Source organism: Pseudorasbora parva, chromosome 22 (assembly GCF_024679245.1).
Source record: "Pseudorasbora parva isolate DD20220531a chromosome 22, ASM2467924v1, whole genome shotgun sequence".
Classification (NCBI taxonomy): domain Eukaryota; kingdom Metazoa; phylum Chordata; class Actinopteri; order Cypriniformes; family Gobionidae; genus Pseudorasbora; species Pseudorasbora parva.
The window spans coordinates 39,531,334-39,552,271 of record NC_090193.1 but is presented as its reverse complement, the minus strand read 5'-3'; the positions used below and the strand labels follow the sequence as shown (position 1 = coordinate 39,552,271).

Below are 20,938 nucleotides of genomic sequence, written 5' to 3'. Positions count from 1 at the left end.
AACTTAAAATAGCTTCAAACTTTAAAGCTTCTTAAAATCTCATGCCTTTTAAAACTATTTTAAACTTTAAATGCTTGAAAATTCAAAATTTTTAAACTACTTAACTTAATTCAAGATTTTAAAACTTCTCCAAACTCAAGATTTTAAAAATATATCAAACTTAATATTCTTAAGCTTTTTTTAAACTACTTTTAAAATTACTTTAAAATATTTCAAAATTTTGTTTAAACTATTCCAAACTTAAAACTGTTTAAATATTAAGATTTTTAAACTACTTTAAAATGAAACCTCTTTCAAGCTTTTAAAATTACTTCAAACGTAAAAAAAAAATTAAAAATATTTTAAAACCATTTTAAACTTAAAACTGTTTCATACTGTTAAAGTTACTTTGAAACTTAACTTTTCAAACATCAAGCTTTTAAAACTATTCCAAACTTAAAACCATTTCAAAATTAAAGATTTTAAAAATAACCTTAAACTTTTTAAAAAACTATTTTAAACTTAAAACTGCTACAAAATTCAAGATTTTTTTAAACTTCTTTAAACTTAAAACCATTTCAAGATTTTAAAACTATTTTAAACTTAAAACTGCTACAAAATTCAAGATTTTTTAAATGACTTCAAACACACGTTTTTTTAAACCTCAAGCTTTTAAAACAATCAAAACTTAAAACTGCTCATTTTTTACTTTGTATGTTAGTTACTTTCAAACTGAACTTTTTAAAATCCTGAGCTTTTAAAACTCATTCAAGCTTAACTTTTTCAAATCTTGAGCTTTTAAAACTATTTTATACTTAAAACTGCTACAAAAAGTCAGGATTTTTTAAACTACTTCAAACTTACAACTTTTTTAATCCAAAGCTTTAAAAACAATCGAAACTTAAAACTGCTTAATTTTTAATTTTGTACTTTTTAAAACTGGTAAAGTTACTTTCAAACTTTAGTTTTTCAAATCTTGAGCTTTTAAAACTAATTCAAACTTAACTTTTAAAACTATTTTATACCTAAAACTTCTACAAAATTCAAGATTTTTTAAACGACTTCAAACGTACAACTTTTTAAACCTTGAGCTTTTAAAACAATCAAAACTTAAAACTGCTTAATTCTTTAATTTGTACTTTTTAAAACTGGTAACGTTACTTTTTAAACTTTACTTTTTCAAACCTTTTTAAAACTGTTAAAGTTACTTTCAAACTTAACTTTTTCAAACCTGAGCTTTTAAAACTAATTTAAAGTTAGCTTTTTCAAATCTTGATCTTTAAAAACTTAAAACTGCTTAAAAATTCATGTTATTAAAACCATTTTAAACTTGAAAACAGACTGAAGCTCTCAAAACTTAAAACTGCTCATTTTTTTTACTTTGTATGTTAGTTACTTTCAAACTTAACTTTTTCAAATCTTGAGCTTTTAAAACTATTTTATACTTAAAACTGCTACAAAAAGTCAGGATTTTTTAAACTACTTCAAACTTACAACTTTTTAAATCCAAAGCTTTAAAAACAATCAAAACTTAAAACTGCTTAATTTTTATTTTTGTACTTTTTAAAACTGGTAAAGTTACTTTCAAACTGAACTTTTTCAAACCTTGAGCTTTTAAAATTATTTTATACCTAAAACTACTTGAAAATGTAAGATTTTTTAAACGACTTGAGCTTTTAAAACAATCAAAACTTAAAACTGCTTAATTCTTTAATTTGTACTTTTTAAAACTGGTAACGTTACTTTTTAAACTTTACTTTTTCAAACCTGAGCTTTTAAAACTAATTTAAACTTAGCTTTTTCAAATCTTGATCTTTAAAAACTTAAAACTGCTTACAAATTCATGTAATTAAAACCATTTTAAACTTGAAAACAGACTGAAGCTCTCACCTGTGCTGGATGACCTCAAGGTCCTCCAGTTTCTCTGGGATCTCCATGCTGTTGAGCCACTGCTCTTTCTCATCGATCCAGAGTTCACACGCATCCGCCTCGCTAAACATCTTATAGAGCGCCAGGGCGTCCTGCAGGGCCTGTTTCCTCAGCCGGGTCAGCTCCGAAACCTCCTTATAGCGCTCCTCGATGCCCGCCAGCCGCTCGGTGACATTTGCGGCCTGTGCCTGTTCGGGAGGAAGGGATTGTGCCTGCTCGTGGAGGGCGTCGATAACTGGGCGATAGCTAGCAACTTCGGTCGACGCGTCTTTATGTTTTCTGACCAAAGCTTGAGTGGAGAACTCATCGTGGCCAACATCTGAGGTGGAGACGATTCGGAGCGCATCCAGAGTCCAGGCGTCCACGTCATCGGCATCGGCCTGAAATTGGTGAAGATTGCAAGCTTCTTCCAAGCGGGTTTTCCTAACCGCTGCAAGCTGCTCCAGAGCGGCCCATTGTGCCTGAACATCCGCAATACGCTCACGAATCTTGGCTTCGCCGAAATGCCCGGCATCGGCCATCACTTGACCTTCACGCACCGTGTTTTGGAGATGACCAGCTCGGCCGCTCATTTCGTCTTCCAGGGCACGATGTTGACTCAAAAGGCGGACCGCGCCCGTCAAATCCTTCCCGCAGTCGTCCGAGGACAGGATTTGCTCTTTCTCCCGAATCCAGCCCTCTTCCTCCGCCATCTCCCAGAAGAACTTCCAGAGCCGACGGGACTCTTCCAGGCGGGCTCGGCGCTCCGCTGCCAACTGGGTCAGCTCCTGGTAGCAGAACTCCATGTGGGCCACGCGGTCTCGGATGACCTGAGGGTCGCAGGGTTTGTAGCCTGCAGCCGGATGGAGAGAAGACACGTTTAATAGAGACACGGATGGAGAGAAGACACGTTAAATAGGGACATGGATGGAGAGGACAGTAGGTTAAAGACACTTTAAAAGGGTTAGTTCACCCAAAAATTTAATTTATGTCATTAATGACTGTCCCTAATGTCGCTCCACACCCATAAGACCTCCGTTCATCTTCACACACAGCTTAAGATATTTTATATTTAGTCCGAGAGCGTATGCAAGTGTATGCACACTATACTGTCCATGTCCAGAAAGGGAATAAAAACATCATCACAGTAGTCCATATGAGACATCAGTGGGTTAATTAGAGTCTCTTGAAGCATCCAAAATACATTTGGGTCGGCATCGGATCGCCAATAGCTGCGTTTCCATTACAGATTTGCGAAAAACTTTTGCGATATTTCTTAAATGTCGATGAGGTGTGTGTGTGTGTGTGTGTGTGTGTGTGTGTGTGTGTGTGTGTCAGATCTGCTTCAAGGTCTTCATGATAATGTAGCATTTCTGTGTTTAGAAGCCAGTATTACTGTAATCCTATTGTCTTTTATGAGTTTAATAAAGAACTCTGTCTCGTCTTCTCTCCAAACCGAACCATCATCTGTAAAGAATGATCGACTTTTACGCGCCAGGTTGACGCATATAGAGTAGAGCGAAATGTTTGAATTTGCATGTTAACTCAAATGTTTTATTTTTTATTTTTTCCACTTTCGTTATTTTGGCTAGATATTTCGTTTGATGGCATTTGAACTGAATTTAGAAATGCTTTGGAAAAGAAAAAATTGGCATTTAATAAACTAAATAATTTTTTTGAAATGAAGACCGCGTTTGGAGTGAGTGCATGCAAAATAATTAGTTCCCCGAGTCCACAAATAAAAATAGACAGTTTATAGTTTATAATTATGTCTTGAACTCATCTGTATAGCTAATGACAAGAGTATTGTAAATTGTTTCATCTCTCTTAAAGAAAGAAGGAAAAAATGAGAACGTCGGCGCTTTTATCGGCCGTGGGTTAAAGAAAACAGCCTAACTATGAAACTAAATAGGCTACGTTTAGGCCTAAACATTAGCCTGTAATATTATTATTTTAATTTATATGTTGATTATGAAAAGTGAGCAGCATGAGTAAGAATCGTAATATGTTTGAGACCTGGGGAGTCACATGATTCTGATCACTTCGAGTTTTATTTTCTAGAAAGTCTTTCTTAAAAAAAAATCTTTAGTTTTGTATAAATTGTATTTTTATTTTGATCGATGTTTCATCAATGAATTGCCTGTTTATTAGATAAGAAGCAAACTAAGATTGTCTGGAATGGATTGACGTGCAGCTGGCCTGTTTCCTCGGCCTTTGAGTAAGGCTGAAAATACAGGCTGGCTCTTTCTGTTTTAATACATTTCTTGAATATATGTCTTACAGTATATATAGCCTGTAGTCCTTTGTTATTACGACACAATTGAGTGGGAAATATAATATATATGCCCTATGTTGCAGCAATGCGTCACCGCAACAGGTGACATGTAAATGCGAAAAAAAACGTTTCCGTTGCAGTTTTGCGAAAATGTCCTTTTTCGAATCGCCTGAAAAACCACCTCATGAGAGCGTAATTTTTTTTTTTTCGATATATGGGAGTTTTTGCGAAATTGCCGCGGTTCCATTGGGCGTATTTTCAATTCGCAATTTCAATTTGCGCAATTTGAAGGGTAATGGAAACGCGGCTAATGTCACGTGATTTCAGCAGTTTGACACGCGATCCGAATCATGAATCAATTCACTGATTCATAACCGTTTGAATCTTTATTTGAGGATTGAAAACAAACGCGGAAGAGAAGCCAATGCTGAATAAAGTCGTAGTTTTTGTTATTTTTGGACCCAAATGTATTTTGGATGCTTCAAGAGACTCTAATTAACCCACTGATGTCTCATATGGACTACTGTGATGATGTTTTTATTCCCTTTCTGGACATGGACAGTATAGTGTGCATACACTTGCATACGCTCTCGGACTAAATATAAAATATCTTAAACTGTGTGTGAAGATGAACGGAGGTCTTACGGGTGTGGAGCGACATTAGGGAGAGTTAATGACAGACATTTCATTTTTGGGTGAACTAACCCTTTAAGTAATATCCGTCACACTGAAGTCAGTTCCTGATGGTATAAACACACTAAACCAAATCGTTTTGGTTGTTAAGGTCCTCTTACCCTCCTCATCCACGGCAAACTTCTGAGCGTTGGCGTTGACGGCTTTGACGCGGTCGGCCTGAATGGCGATGTCGGCTTCCACCAGCGCATGTTTCTGCAGCAGATCTTCCACCCCGAGCAAATGCTTCCCATAATCCTGAGACAGCAGCAGCATCTGCGGAGGACGGCAGACAACCATCAGGATATGAACAGACTGAGACCAAATGGAGGCATTTACGACATTATTTTCCTGCTGGTGCGACTGAATATTATTAGAGGTTGCTTGTTAAAAACAAAGATGTAATATTATTAATAACTGCACTTATTAAAGCTCCACTGTGATATTTTCCCCCATCTAGCGGTGTAAAGGTTTATGACCATCCAGTGAATATTAGTTTCTGTTCCTCTCAATTCTGATTTCGTTTTAACTCCTACGGTGGCTGATTTAGTCCAAGATTAACATGGCAATCCCCCTCTTCACATTCGACACGGTGCCATCGAGTGTTAAAACGCGAAAGGCGAAGCTTGAATTTACGGGTATGTCCCTCTTTGGCTACTGTACTTTCAAGATGGAGGAGCAACATGGCGACCGGCACTCGAACCCCTCACCCGTATGTGTTTTCAATGGCATATTATAATCTTACGAGAATATTTTATTACTTGAAAGAAGTAAATATACATTAATGAGCACATATATTTGAAAGAACTAAGTGTTTTTAGCGAAGAATAAACTAAAAAAAAGTTACACAGTGTAGCTTTAACAAAGTAAAAGTAACTGGTAACACTTTACAATAAGGCTGTATTAGTTAACATTAGTTAATGCATTAGTTAACATGAACTAACCATGAGCAATACATTTGTTACCGTATTTGTCCATCTTTGTTAACGTTAGTTAATAAAAATAAAGCAGTTCATGGTTTGTTCATGTTAGTTCACAGTGCATTAACTAATCAAACAAGATTTTAAGCAGAATTTCCCCTCAGGGACAATAAACCAAATGTTGAAATGTATATTAACAAAGATAAATAAATGCTTTATAAGTGCAGTTCATTATTAGTTAATGTTAACTAATCTATTTAACTAATGTTAACTAATGAACCTTATTGTAAAGTGTTACCAAGTAATTTTATGATTAAATTAACTTTATCATATATTTTCATCTGTAGAACTGAGTGGCGCCGATGACACTGCTCTCAAATGTTAGTCTGGAGCCCTGATGAAACTTAAAACTTCATCATTTCATCATCATTTCGGTTATTATTCACTTTGCTCCAAAGCTAATGTACTGATCTCATTTATATTTTAAACTTGGCCCTGTGTACTGCACATTATTTTGGCTCTAATGATCTAATAGCATTGAACAGAAGAGAGGCTCTCGGGCGTACACGTCACATCCTTTTAATTTTCCCAGCAAAAACGGCACATAAAAATCAGTCTACAGGCTTTTATAGACAATCTAGGAAGTTTCATTACAAGCTGTTCACACACTGGCAATACAAAAACACTTTTTTTTAAATACTTTTTAAAAAAAATTACAAAATTATGAGGATTATTATTGCAAATACAGGACTGCGGTACATTGTGGTTTAAAAAAAGATGGAATAAAGCAAATAATCCTTCAAATATGATCCCATTACACCTAAAGTTTAGCTGAAGATGAGGATGAAATCTCACACTGTTTGGCCTTTTCTATAGTGAGAATATTTCCCCCTTTTCTGGGGGAAATATATCAAAATGAAGTGAGTTTTTGCTTAAAACAGGCAAAATGATCTGCCAGTGGGGTGAGAAAAAATCGTATTTCTGTTCGGAAACAAGAAACAAGATTTCAATCAGAAACAAGATTGTTTTTCTCACCCCACTGGCAGATCATTTTACCTGTTTTAAGCAAAAACTCACTTCATTTTGATATTATTTTTAACAAAACAAGTAAAAATATCTTATGTCATTTTACTGATCTATTAAATGTATTTTGATTTAAGAATTGTTAGATATTTGGACTAGAAACAAGACAAATTACTAAGTAAGAAGAGCATTTTTTGCAGTGCTGCGAGCGCCCATCTCTCTCTCCTTCTTCTCACCTTCATTTCATCCATCCAGTCCATGATGTAGAGCATCTCCTGGAAGACGCGCTGCAGGCCGAGGTTCATCTCCAGCCGCTGCCGACGGGCTTTGAGCAGCTCCAGCAGATACTCCCACAGCCGCAGCACATTATCTTTACGGGCCGCGATACGTTTGATATCGTGGTAGTTTTCGGCCTCCAGCTCTCTCGCCACAGCCACCACGGCCTGCACGCGCTCCTCGTACGCCGCAATATCCGTCTCGATGGCTTCGTGTTTTTTGGTGGCGGCCTCAACCGCCTGCAGGTCGAATCCAAAATTGTCCTGCAGGAAAGAAACGGGAATGTTAGGAAAAAACACACTGCAAAAAATGCTTTTCTTACTTCGTGTTTTTATCTTGTTTCTAGTCTAAATATCTAAAAATTCTTACATTAAGAAACATTTACTAGACAAGTAAAACAAAAAAATTGTCTTGTTTTGGGAAAAAATATCTCAAAATGAAGAGTTTTTGCTTAAAACAACATTATTTTACTTACCCCATTGGCAGATTATTTATCTTATTTTAAGCAAAAACTCTCTTCATTTTGAGTTATATTTTCCCAAAACAAGACAATTACGTTTGCTTGTCTAGTAAATACTTCTTGATTTAAGAATTTTTAGATGTTTGGACTCGAAACAAGACAAAAATACTGAGTAAGAAAAGCATTTTTTGCAGTGCAGTAGTTTTAACCAACTAGGACATGCAAATCATTTGCTATCCTATTACTCTAGGATTATTCTGGGAATTTCAGAGATGCCAAATGTACAAATATTTAAAATATTGTTGATATTAAAAAATATATTTATTTTCTAAACCTTTTTCTTTCTATTTGTCTTATTAGGTTTGTTTGTTTTTGTTCTGTATGTATGAGAAAGAGAAAAGCAAAAAATACCATAAAACATCCGTTTCTACACAATGTGTATATTAAATTATATATATATATATATATATATTTCATGAGCACAACTATTGTACGGTTCATGTGTGTTTAGCATATAAATATATATATATATATACGGAAAATTTGCATTAAAATTATCTTTTTCCATTTAACGCCTTTTTTTAGTAATATATAAATAATAGTAATATAAATGTACATAACATATATTTAATAACATATAGTAATTCATAATTATTTATAAATATATATAATAATAATAATATAAGTAAACAGTTTTTTAAAATATATACTAATTAAAGATCTTAATATTATAACATAGCTTCAGAAATATTGTACAATTCTACATATAAAAGGTCAATCTATAAATCAAGTCAAATCTTTGACCACCAGGGGGCACAAAAGGGTTTGAAGTCGAGGCTGATAATATGGCAGCACATGTGTGTGTGTGTCTTTCTCAAGCACAGGCTGTGGGAATGGACGTGTGTGTGTGTGTGTGTGTGTGTGTGTGTGTGTGTGTGTGTGTGTGTGTGTGTGTGTGTGTGTGTGTGTGTGTGTGTGTGTGTGTGTCTTTCTCAAGCACAGGCTGTGGGAATGGACGTGTGTGTGTGTGTGTGTGTGTGTGTCTTTCTCAAGCACAGGCTGTGGGAATGGACGTGTGTGTGTGTGTGTGTGTGTGTGTGTGTGTGTGTGTCTTTCTCAAGCACAGGCTGTGGGAATGGACGTGTGTGTGTGTGTGTGTGTGTGTGTGTGTGTGTGTGTGTTTCTCAAGCACAGGCTGTGGGTATGAACGTGTGTATGTCTGTGTGAGTTTCTCGTGCACAGGTAGTGGGTATGAACGTGTGTGTGTGTGTGTGTGTGTGTGTGTTTCTGAAGCACAGGCTGTGTGTGTGTGTGTGTGTTTCTGGAGCACAGGATGTGTGTGTGTGCGTGTGTGTGTGTGCGTGTTTCTGGAGCACAGGCTGTGGGGATGAACATGTGTGTGTGTGTGTTTCTGGAGCAGAGGCTGTGGGGATGAACGTGTGTGTGTGTGTGTGTGTGTGTGTGTGTGTGTGTGTTGCACAGGCTGTGGGATGGACCTGAGAGACGAGCCGCTGGTTTTCGCTCAGCCAGGTCTCCCTCATGGCTGCCTTGCGATCGAAGCGTCGGGCGAGCTGCTCCAGTTTCTCCTGTCGGATCAGCTCCGTCCTCAAGGCCAGCTCGCGCTCGTGCTCCGCCTTCTCCAGACGCTCCCACGCCTGCCACAACAACACCACAACACCGTCACCAAAACACACAGACTGCGGTCGTACCATCGTTAAATGCAACAATACCACCAAAATACCATTACAGCTGCAACAACAAGTCGATAAAATCGATAATAATCAATAATGAAAATCATCGAACGCTGTGCAAAGTGAGCTGATCGATAGGAATTAAGTTTGTGAAATCGAATGCATGAATTATATCAGTTTATTAAAATATATGGTTGACTAACTACAAGGGAAGAAGGCGTCCCATATGAGACTCACAGTCACAGTTCATCACTTAGCACAGCGCTCGTGGCTCGACTCGTCGAGACTGTTTTCCAAGATGGCTGCTTACTAAGTTACTAAGTTCTCAATCCTTCGGTTTGCATGTAGGGATCCTCATGAGTGTGAGGCTATTTTTAGCCTTGTTAGTGGTATTAACTAGTGATTTAATTTCACTACCCTGTGTCTGCCCTGTGCCCCATAGACAAGCGTTATAAGCTAATCTGGTTTTAGAGATAAAACTCTATAGCATCTAAAACTAGCCGCCGGTGTTCACCTTGTTGATGTCAGAGATGAGTTTGCCCTCTCGTGGCATGTACACCTTCTGGTTATTGGCCCTCATCTTGCTCTGGATCGTAAACAGAAGCACCTCCAGGTTACCCTTCTCTGTGAATCTGCGGAGAGAGAGAGAGAGAGAGAGAGAGAGAGAGAGAGAGAGAGAGAGAGAGAGAGAGAGAGAGAGAGAGAGAGAGAGAGAGAGAGAGAGAGAGAGAGAGAGAGAGAGAGAGAGAGAGAGAGAGAGAGAGAGAGAGAGAGAGAGAGAGAGAGAGAGAGAGAGAGAGAGAGAGAGAGAGAGAGAGAGAGAGAGAGAGAGATGAAAATGAACGTCCGCTCATTCTCGTGCTGATATATTCTGCTGTGTGTTATAGTGGCAGACACACACTTGGGTGGTTTCTCTACGGTCCTGTAGGTGTTGAAGGCCTGCAGCTGCTGCTGGACTCCCACCAGTGAGTTTGCAAACTTGCGGTTGTTGAGGATGATGATGGTCTGCTCGATCCACTCCAGCAGATCGGACGCCAGGGACTCGTATTTCTCGATCATCTTCTCAGTCTCGATGGCGTTGTCAAGCACCTAATAAAAGCAAACCACTATTAATGCCATAGCACGAGGGAAATAAAAGTCACCATGCACCACAGCTAAAGTCAAACCTTTAGAGACGTTGAGGTTTTAAAGTTCAATTATGTAAATTAAATCACTTTATCAATACACCAATATTGGTTAAGAATATGCAACAGAATCTAAACATGTGGTTTGCATTCATAACTGAGATTGAGACCAAATGCAATTAAATATGTATTTTAAGATGAACACTTGCATATAAATTAGGTATTTATTTATTATATTATTTAATTATATTTATTTATTATATTTAATTTATTATTATGTATTTTATATATATATAATATATATTTTATATATATATATATAAAATTGTTTTCATTTAAAACGTATTATATATTTTTTTATTTTAATAAGAATATTTATGGTAATTGGTGTAAAAAATGTAAACTTATTTTATTTAATAGGAATATTTATTTACTATTACTTTATTTAAATACTATTAATTTATTTAAATGCTTAAACTACTTATTTTTATTGTGATGTTAAAACAGTTACATCTCAAAAAATATTTATTACATTCATTTATTTATTTTATTTTAATAGGAATTTTTAAATAATCTTTTATTTATTAGAAAACAGATAAATAATAAACAAACAAACAATAAAAATGTCAATAAACAGAGGTAGGATAGAAAACTAATATAAATTAAATATGTAAATATTAAGATGATGTCACCATTGCTAATAGTCAAATAGGAATTTATTTAGTTAAATTCTTTACTTATTAGAAAAAATAACTTTTTTAATAGGAATACTTACACTATTCATTTTTTAATAGGAAATTTAAAATATTTAAGTTTCATTTAAAAAATAATGTATTTATTTAATTGTTTCAGATTTTTTTAATAGGAATCTTTAAAGTATAATACAGTATATTTCTTAAAAAACTGATTAAAAAAAATAGCACATTTAAGAACAATTGTAATTAAATATGCAAATATTTAGATGAACGGTTCAATTTTTAAAATAATATTAGTTAATTATATTTATGTATTATTATTTATTATATATAACGCAAATTCCCAGTTATTAAATTATTATTATCATTATTTTAATCGGAATCTAAGTATTATACAGTATATTACTTACAAAACTGATAGATAAAGTAAATAGATAAAAAATAAAAAATTTAAAAGCACATTTAAGAGGTAGGATAGAAGACCGATTGCAATTAAATATGCAAATATTAAGATAATTTGTATATGTCAACCATATTTTCTCTTAATAAGACTCTCTTATATTTCTTACAAATACTTATCAACAAATAAATAAATAACCCGTGAGTCTACAATGCTCTTTCACAGAAAACGGAGAACCTTCTCGGAGTAGTTTACGTGTTTTGAAGACTCAGACCTTTCCGATACGTTTGCCCTCCACCTTCAAGGCCTTCATCTTGGAGAAATAATGGTAGTAAGTGACGACATAAGTGATGACGGACTTCTCATCAGGATGGTCTACGCTGATATCTGAAAGAAAGACGTCAGCAGGTGAGGCCAGGTGTTTGTCATTACTTCCGCCGGAGAAGGTCAAACTTGCTCAATCAGGCCGATCCGCTCAGGCACTAATGAGGAATACATATATATATATATATATATATATATATATGAATGATCGCACCAGTTTGACCTTACCAGACGGAAGTAATAGCGGATGGGAACACTAGATGAGATTCGTCTGATATGAGGTAAAAAAAAACATAAATACTGTTGTTTTCTCACAGAAACCGATCGGTTCGTGTCTTAAAGCTCCACTGTGTGATATTTTCCCCCATCTAGCGGTGTAAAGGTATACGACCATCCAGTGAATATTAGTTTCTGTTCCTCTCAATTCTGATTTCGTTTTAACTCCTACGGTGGCTGATTTAGTCCAAGATTAACACGGCAATCCCCCTCTTCACATTCGACACGGTGCCATCGAGTGTTAAAACGCGAAAGGCGAAGCTTGAATTTACGGGTGTGTCCCTCTTTGGCTACTGTACTTTCAAGATGGAGGGGCAACATGGCGGCCGGCATTCGAACCCCTCACCCGTATGTGTTTTCAATGGCATATTATAAACTTACGAGAATACTTTATTACTTAAAAGAAGTAAATATACATTAATGAGCACATATATTTGAAAGAACTAAGCGAAGAATAAACGAAAAAAGTTACACAGTGTAGCTTTAAGACATCAATGTGTCGTCAAGAGCAGAAGGGTTTTTGTTCATGTTGTCTAAGCATGTTTTTTTTTTTACTCTCATAGACTTGTTACCCGTTCACATCATTATGACCGACACACAGCAATGGTTAGAGTTAAAAATCTTCATTTGTGTTCTAAGAAACAAACACACCTCCATGTTGGATACACTGGGGGTCCGCAGATAAACATCACAGGCTCATTTTTGGGTGAACTAACCCTTTAAGTTGAAATTAAAAAATATTTCCTGAAAAAATACTCTCCCTGAGACGCAAGATGAAAGCAAAAATATATATTTTTTACTAAGGAAAATGACTAAAATAGTAACTGACAGTGACTTGGATAAATTACTTTAATCTGATTACTAGTTTGGAAATAGTAACGCTTTAGATTACTCCTTACTGGAAAAAAGTCGTCAGATTAGAGTAACGTGTTATGCCAAACCCGATGTTTTCGTGAAACGCCGCCACTGGGATGGACTCTCACCTTCGGGGTCCAGGAGTTTGGTGAGACCCAGATGTTGCTCGGCCAGATTGAAGGCGTTCTGCAGGTTGTAGTGAGCGTTGGACTTCTTCAGCTTGTCGAAATCGATCAGGTCTGGCCTGTGTTTGTGAATGAGGGCGTTGAAAGCCATCCCGTCACGCCAGCTGGTGGTGAAGTTGTGGATGTTGACGTTGGGATATCTGTGAAAAATATACAAGAGCGGTCAGAGATCACAGAAGCCGATGCGCTGAAGTCTTTTGTCTGGAGTAGGGATGCTAATTTAATTTCTTTTTTCCCGACTGACAACCGATGCTCATTAATCGTTAATAAAAGCGATAGTTCACCCAAAAATCATCATTTACTCACCTTCATGTTGCTCCAAACCTGTATGAGTTTCTTTCTTTCGCTGAACACAAAAGAAGATATTATGAAAAATGTTTGTAACAAAACAGATGACTACCATGGTATTTTTCCCCTACTATGGTAGTCAATGGTTGCTCTATCTGTTTTGTTACAAACATTCTTCAAAATATCTTCTTTTGTGTTCAGCGGAAGAAAGAAACTCATACAGGTTTGGAACAACATGAGGGAGAGTAAATGATGAACTATCCCTTTAACGGTTAACTGATAAGATTATTATGGTGAATTGGCATTAAATAAAAATACAATTGACACGCGTCTGTGAACCGTTAAAAATACTTTTTTCACGGGTTTATTTTACTGTGCAAACAGCAGTACATTTAGCCTGGATTCCAGCCGAACTTAGCCCCGCCCACAAAATGTTTAGGTCGGGCGGTTCGGTCTGGCCTCGATCCATAGAGAAGTAATTATCCCCGAACAGAAACGGTTCTGACCAATGAGATCATCAGGGCGGGCTTTAGACGATGACGGACAGATGATCAACAGTACAGCCCTAAACAATAGCTTCTCGGGGGGTTCTCCGGGGGAAAAATGGTGTTTGGGGGGTAAAATGTGTGTTATTTTGGCAAGATTGCTGCTAAAATTCGCACTCATGGGTCTATATATCACATAATAGTCGCTTCAACCCGCGGACATAGAAAACAACCCGCGGGGAAAAAAATGCGGACTTGGCAACACAGTGCAGTTGAGCTCTGTTGACATTTGACAATGCGTCGCTCCGCTGCTCTGATTGGTTGTAGGTCTGTCCAATCGAGGTCTTTCCTGGTTGGGTTGAAACACGCCCCATAATCACAGCTCAATGGAGCATCAGACTCATATTCTGACTAGAGCTGAGTATGACCACGTCAGGCTACAGTACTTAAAGAACAGCCCAACAACAAGTAACTTCGTTGCCATATCTGCCAAAATGGTCCCACATAGTATATGCTTCTTCTTTCCCATTGTTTCATTTTGCGTAATATGTTTGTCGGCACGTGTGGTTGCAAGTGTCGACGCGCTCTGAGTTAACAAAGGCCCCATTTACACCGCATGGTTCAGGTGACCCAATCCCGATTGTTTCCTCTCATGTGGCACAGATCGGATATGACATGTGAACGTGTAAGCAGTAAAAAAAAAACGCCTGAATTCTGATATCCTCAGATCGGATTCAGGCCTCACTCATGTGGGAATAAATCCGATTTGAATCGCCCATTTGTGTCTGCAATGTAAGCGGTCAGATCAGATATTACCCAGTAAATGCGAGTCTAACGTCTTTGAAAAATTGACGGAGGCGAATGACGTGACACGAACTGCGATCAAGGGCCAGTGTTGCCAAGTCTGCGGTTTTCCTGCGCAATTGGGCTACTTTAACACAGGTTTGAGTTGCAATTGGAGCGGGTTTTGTTATGAAAACCTGGCAACCCTGTCAAGGGCTTTCCTCTTTTTCTCCGCCTTATGAGAGAAATGTTTTGCTGACCTTTAAAGATGTGTAGAAAAGTGCGGACAGCAAAACACTGAATAATCATTTTGTCTGCGTCCATCGCATATCGTGCCGTTTTACTTCCTTTCACCGGTATACAGTGTAAAAGCAAATATCGGATTCGGGTCGGGTTTAAAAAGATGTTGTAATCGGGTCGTCAAAAAAAATCTGATATAGTCACCAAATCGGAATTGTGCATCAAGACCTGCAGTGTAAATGCAGCCAAATACAGCATATTTTTCTTTAACCATGCAGCAAACAAACAAACAAAAGCGTTAAAAGAAATTATATATTTTTTTAACTGTTTAACCGATAGTACTTATCGGTCAATGTTCTCCCTATCGGTTACCGGTTAAACGGTCAATATGAGCATCCCTAATCTGGACCTTCACCCACCCTGCGGTCTTCATCTGGCACCACAGAAGCAGGGCGTCCTTGGCTGAGCGCTTCTCTTTATTGTCTTCTGTCTCCACGCTGATGTCTTGGATCTGTTACACAAATCAGAACATTTTGTATCTTTAGTGCATGCATTAATTAAATCAAAACAGTGATATTAGGACAGGGGGGTTAAAACTCAAAAAGATTTTTTATTTATTTATAAATAAATACAAATCATACATTAACAGTATTTACAGTATTACATTTTTTATTTAAATAAATATATAAATAAAAATGTGTTCAAATATATTTAATCTTTTTTTATTAAACTATAACATAAAAAATGTGTTTAAATAAATGAATAATGTATAAATATAAATAAATAATACAGTACTAAAATGTTTTTAAAGTAAAATAATAGAAATTAAATAAAATAATTTAAATTTCAAGTATTTTATATTAAGTATTATTTTTTGGCCTTGTAAAAGAGATTCTTAATCTTAATGTGCTTCTTTTCCTGATAAAATAAAGGTTATAATAATACATTTAAGTAAAATAAATATATAAATATAAATACATAAGATTACTATAGCAAATATGAATTAGCATGGAACGTAATAAATAAATAAATGATAAATAAGTTTAAGTAAATAAATATATAATGCATCTAAGAAGAGTACAGTGCTTTAACAATTAAGGACTTTTTTTAATAAGTAATAAAAACTCAATATTTTTATATAAATAAATAAAAATATAGTTAAAATATATTTAAAAATATTGATTCAAATATATTTAAATAAATGAATAATATATAAATACATAATACATCTTAATAAAATAAAAAATCTTCTATATAAGTAAATTAAAATGTGTTCAAATATATAAAAACATATAATTTTTGAAAAATAGATAATTATATAAAAACTAATAATAATTAAAAAAATTATATATATATATATATATAAATAGTTAAAATAAAAAGTGCAATAAATAATAAAAAAACGGTTTAAGTAAATATATATATATATATATATATATATATATATATATTTATATATATATATAATACATCTAAAAATACAGTACTATAGTGAATATGGAAAAAAGTGTTAAAGAAAATGTAAACTCAACATTTTTTATATAATAAATAAATAATTGATTCCTATAAAAAAGTTAATTTTTAAATAAATACCACAGTGCTACAGCGAGTAGGGGAAGAAGTGTTTTAAATTAAAAGAAAATCCAAGTAATATTTTCCACATTCCATACCTGGAAGCGGAGGATGATGGTCCAGATGAGTCCGAGCGTGAGTCGGTGGTTGCCGTCGACGATGTCGTGCGAGCCCATGTTCTCCAGGTGCACGCGCTGCTCCTTCAGGAACTGCAGGGCTTTGTCCACGTTCTCCAGGCAGTGGATGCGCATGCGGCCCTTTGTTGGCTTGGGCTGCGGACGATCACAATCACATCAGATGCATTAAAGCTACACTGTGTAACTTATTTAGTCAATTCTTAGCTAAAAACACTTAGTTCTTTAAAAAATATATGTGCTCATTCTCGTAAGTTAATAATATGCCATTGAAAATACATACGGGTGAGGGGTTCGAATCATAGACAGTAAACGAAATGGACACAGCGACCCTTAGGGCCCTATCTTGCACCCAGCGCAATTGACTTTGTACACCGCCGCATGTGTCATTCCTATTTTGCTCCCGCGTAAAGCGCGCTTTTCCCTCCACAGAAGCACGTCGCTAAACTAGTGAATGAACTTGCGCTCCCTGGGCGGTTCAGCAAAAAAGGAGGCGTGTTCCGGCGCAAACAATCCCTGGAGCTATTTTGCTGTTCCATTAAACAATTGCGCCACTGACCAGAAAAAACCCAGTCTAAAGTCAGCGGCGCGTTGCGCGTTGTTCATTATGCTATTTTAATTGCGCATGCTTGACCATAATGTATAGCGTGCACAACGCGCAGACACTTTGCTCATGTAATCTACACAGATGCAGCAGTTATTTTTGCAAATCATAAATTGCTACACTAAAAAAATATTTACACATGAGATGACGGAAATCATTGTGGTGTGCCACGAAGATGTGAAAAAATAGGCATAAATCTAGCTTACAAATTATTCAGGCTAATTGTAGTAATTAACGATCAGACCTGTTTGCCCAATAGTGGCAAGACATATATGGGTTTTGGGTGTGTTTCTCCCATCCCCATACAACACAACTCCTCTGTCTTTCACTGCTCTTACAAGAACATCAGTCTCCTCGGCTGTGAACCGCTAATGGCGTGCGCCTGGTAAATACGCCATTATAATAGCGATCCATAATGGAGCTTGCGCAGCTGCTTTTAAAGGGGATGTTGGATGCCGCTCTGATTGGTTTATTCACGTTACGCCCAAACCACACCTATGAATAATGAAGCTACTTCAGACCAACCCATTTTAGATTTGCGCCGGGCGCAAGAGCCATTTATCCCGCCGGGATAATAGCACCAGCGCCGAGACCCGCCCACAAAGTTACTTGCGCTCCGCGCTTTGACACTTGCGTTTCAGATCGTTACAATAGGGCTGTAACAACAACGACTCATGAGTTTAATGTCTCGGGGAATAATTAACTCAAAAGGGATTTAATATTCAATATTCATGAATTTATGAATATGATTTGCCAGTTGTTCATTACGTATTAAAATTTTCCGATAGGGAAAATTGTTTAATTAAATACAAGTAACCCTTTATGAAATTGCTTGAAATTATCCTACTAAGTTTGTCCTGCAAATTAGTTATAGACTTTTCAAATCAATTCTCAATAAGGGATTACTGCTTTACGAGCGCATAAGAAACATTAACTTTACTGATCAGGATAAGTTCAATATTTCAAATGGTCATACAGTTTACTTTACTAACATAGTAGCATAAGCAGTTAGGTAACGTTTAGATCGCAAGTTTCATTGACTTTGTGTATGTGGCAGAATAACAGACTCAACTCATTAAATGTCTTTTGAAGGTTTAATAAACACAGACTAAAAATAACACTACAATTCACACAGAAAGTACATACTAAATATGCATCAAGAGAGTAGAAGTATAGATATTAACGAAAGAATACATAAAAGAGAATAATGAATAGACTGAAGTTAGAGAGAGATAAAAGAGAGAGAGAGAGACAAAGAGAGGGAGAGAGAGAGAGACAAAGAGAGTGGGGGAGGGTAAGAAACAACTTTCCTTCAATTCACCAAATACGACCTTCACGGAGTTACTTTATCCCAACGGGAGAATAACACACCCTCTTTACAGCAGTAAGAATAAGAATACTTGCATTCTTTTTGGTTTCGTTTTGGCTTCTCGCTTGTGTGCGTATGTGTCTCTGCGTGTCTCTGCGTGTCCGGCGGTCCTTTCCGAGGTTGGGAGGGAAGCGGCTGTTTGCTTTAGCGATGCTTCGTGTTCTTGAAGATCGGATTGTAGAAGAGAAGATTTTTGGAAGGGCTGAGGCCTGCTTGGAGGGCCTGCATTGGTGGCATGGCTTAAGTGCCAGCCCCCCCCGTGGGTGTTGGCTCCCACAGGGAGAGAGGGGAGAAGTGAAGAGAGCGGAGTAAGAGAAGAGGAAGCAGTAAGAGAGCCTGTCTTCACTGGTCTTTTTAAGGTCTGGAAATAGTCCCACCCTCCAGGGTTAGACTTAACCAATGAGAGTGTTGGGATTTCCCGGCGGGAAATTCCTCAGCAGAATTTATAGCTCTTTGTTTAAAAGTTGGACTCAGTGGGTCTCTGAGTTCTTCATACTATAATTAATGCAACAAACACACACTGCATTTTCTGAATAAGTGATATACATGGAAGTGTAAGTCGTGAAGTGAGCATTAATTTGATAGGAGACATGACATATATGAGGTTATCTGAACTAGTACTTTGTTAAGACAAAGACAAAAAGATGCAAAATACCATACAGAATAAACATTTTACAAGACAGTTATGTGTTTACATATAATGTCCTGGGGTGCATGTTCATTTATAGATGGTTTGTCTATAATTTGAGGCAAAAGCTCTGTGTCTTAAACTCTTTGTGTATAAGACTTCATGTGGCCACATTCTTTCCGGCCATAAAAACATCTTATCAGATGGTTTCCAGGGTAGCTGTTGTGTTGGGGGAAGGTCTGTCCATCAGCACAACTTTCAAAACCTATTTGTTAAATGTAACTGGCGATTGTGTGTTTGATTCGCCTGAGTCGCTACAGGGCCCATAGACTTCAACGGCGGAAAGTGAAGTCAATTAGAGGCACTCACTTCCTGATGGCTGAGCGAACTGCGCCGGCTCAGACTGAGCTTGAGGACGTAGATGTGACGTGAGCCTCCTGTCTGACAGCTGTAGGTCTTCTAGTAGTTGTGGAAAGTGAAATCTGAATCACGTTGATTAAATATTTTCTCCCGTTGCTTTTGGCTGACTATGGGCTTCTCCCCATTCTTCCCCCTTGACTTTATGTCTCCACGTCCCCCCGACTGTCTCATAGACAGTAAAAGATTGCCTGGGAGCGTCTCCTCCTGTCTATACGGTAATTTCTCAACTGAAAGACTTTCTGAAAGCTCTGAAAGTCAGCGGATGATTTTTTTCTTCTTTAAAAGGTGTTTGGGTTTTTGCAGAAAGCCTTTCAGGAATCACTCTTGTAGAGTCTCGTGAAGTTCAATGATTTCACAGCATTTATTAAACACTGATTTATAGTTTAGAGCAAAATGGAGGAAGACGGATGTCCAAATGCTCATTTAGTGGAGTATTCACATAAACAAAGTTGATTCTGTCTTCAGTGAAGGTGAACAGTGTGAGAATATCAGATGTGTATCAGTGTATTGGATCCGTGCATTCGGCCTTAAAGTGACAGCAGCTTTATAAAGAGCTTTGTAACTTTTCTACAAGTATTTAAATGAGTTTAAGTTAGTCGTATGCTAGTGTGTCAGATGGAGCATCACTGACTGGCTTAAACTATGATGGCATAATGTGCATTTATACAACTATAATACAAATAATGCGTTGACATAAAAAGGAAATTTACTTTTGATACTTAAGTACTTTTGAAAACAAATACTTCTGTACTTTTACTCAAGTAAAAATCAATTTGTACAACTTTCATTTATAACAGAGTAATATTTGACCAGTAGTACTGTTACTCAAGTAATGAAGTTCTGTACTTTTTCCCCCTCTGCACTTTATAAAGCATCTTCCAGTGAATGCTCATTTGAGGGTTAACATGGATATCCGCTGCAGAATAAAGTAACCTGAGCCGTAAGAGTTAATGATGCTTTTGTTCCCGCCGCTCCTGCAGACAGGTTCATCGGCTATTTCTCTTTCTGACACTTTCAGGAAGGAAAAAAGGTCTCACAGGAAAGGCTACGTGTCAAATAATATGATATATTAAACGCCTCAGGAGGGAACGTCCTATTTTTTTTTTTACATTAAGGCCAAGTGAAGAAATTACCACAATTCTACTCTCAAAAAAATGTCTGGAAATGCCTTCCGGTTTCCTGGAGCTTTGATATTTTTAGCTTGTGTATAAATGAGTAACCAGTGCTTCAGATAAGGTTTATGACGAGACTTTGAACTGAGGTGTGGCTGTTGTGCGTGTCTTGAGAAAACCGCTCTGGAATACATGGAGAAAGCTCCTGTCTGATATAATGGATGAGCCTGAGGACCCTGG

General features: G+C 36.7%; 1 protein-coding gene across 3 annotated transcripts in view; it reads right to left on the bottom strand.

Moving 5' to 3' along the window:
• sptbn1 (spectrin, beta, non-erythrocytic 1) overlaps positions 1-20,938 on the bottom strand; it is a 154,725-nt gene that overhangs the window by 46,815 nt on the left and 86,972 nt on the right. For all 3 annotated transcript variants that reach the window (XM_067431371.1, XM_067431372.1, XM_067431373.1), the window contains 10 exons: positions 16,530-16,703; positions 15,279-15,370; positions 13,007-13,203; positions 11,698-11,810; positions 10,106-10,293; positions 9,719-9,836; positions 9,010-9,168; positions 7,014-7,316; positions 4,957-5,110; positions 1,870-2,740 (listed from right to left, as the gene is read on the bottom strand). In XM_067431371.1, coding sequence (XP_067287472.1) covers positions 1,870-2,740; positions 4,957-5,110; positions 7,014-7,316; positions 9,010-9,168; positions 9,719-9,836; positions 10,106-10,293; positions 11,698-11,810; positions 13,007-13,203; positions 15,279-15,370; positions 16,530-16,703 — 2,369 coding nt within the window. The remainder of the gene's footprint in view (positions 1-1,869; positions 2,741-4,956; positions 5,111-7,013; positions 7,317-9,009; positions 9,169-9,718; positions 9,837-10,105; positions 10,294-11,697; positions 11,811-13,006; positions 13,204-15,278; positions 15,371-16,529; positions 16,704-20,938) is intronic.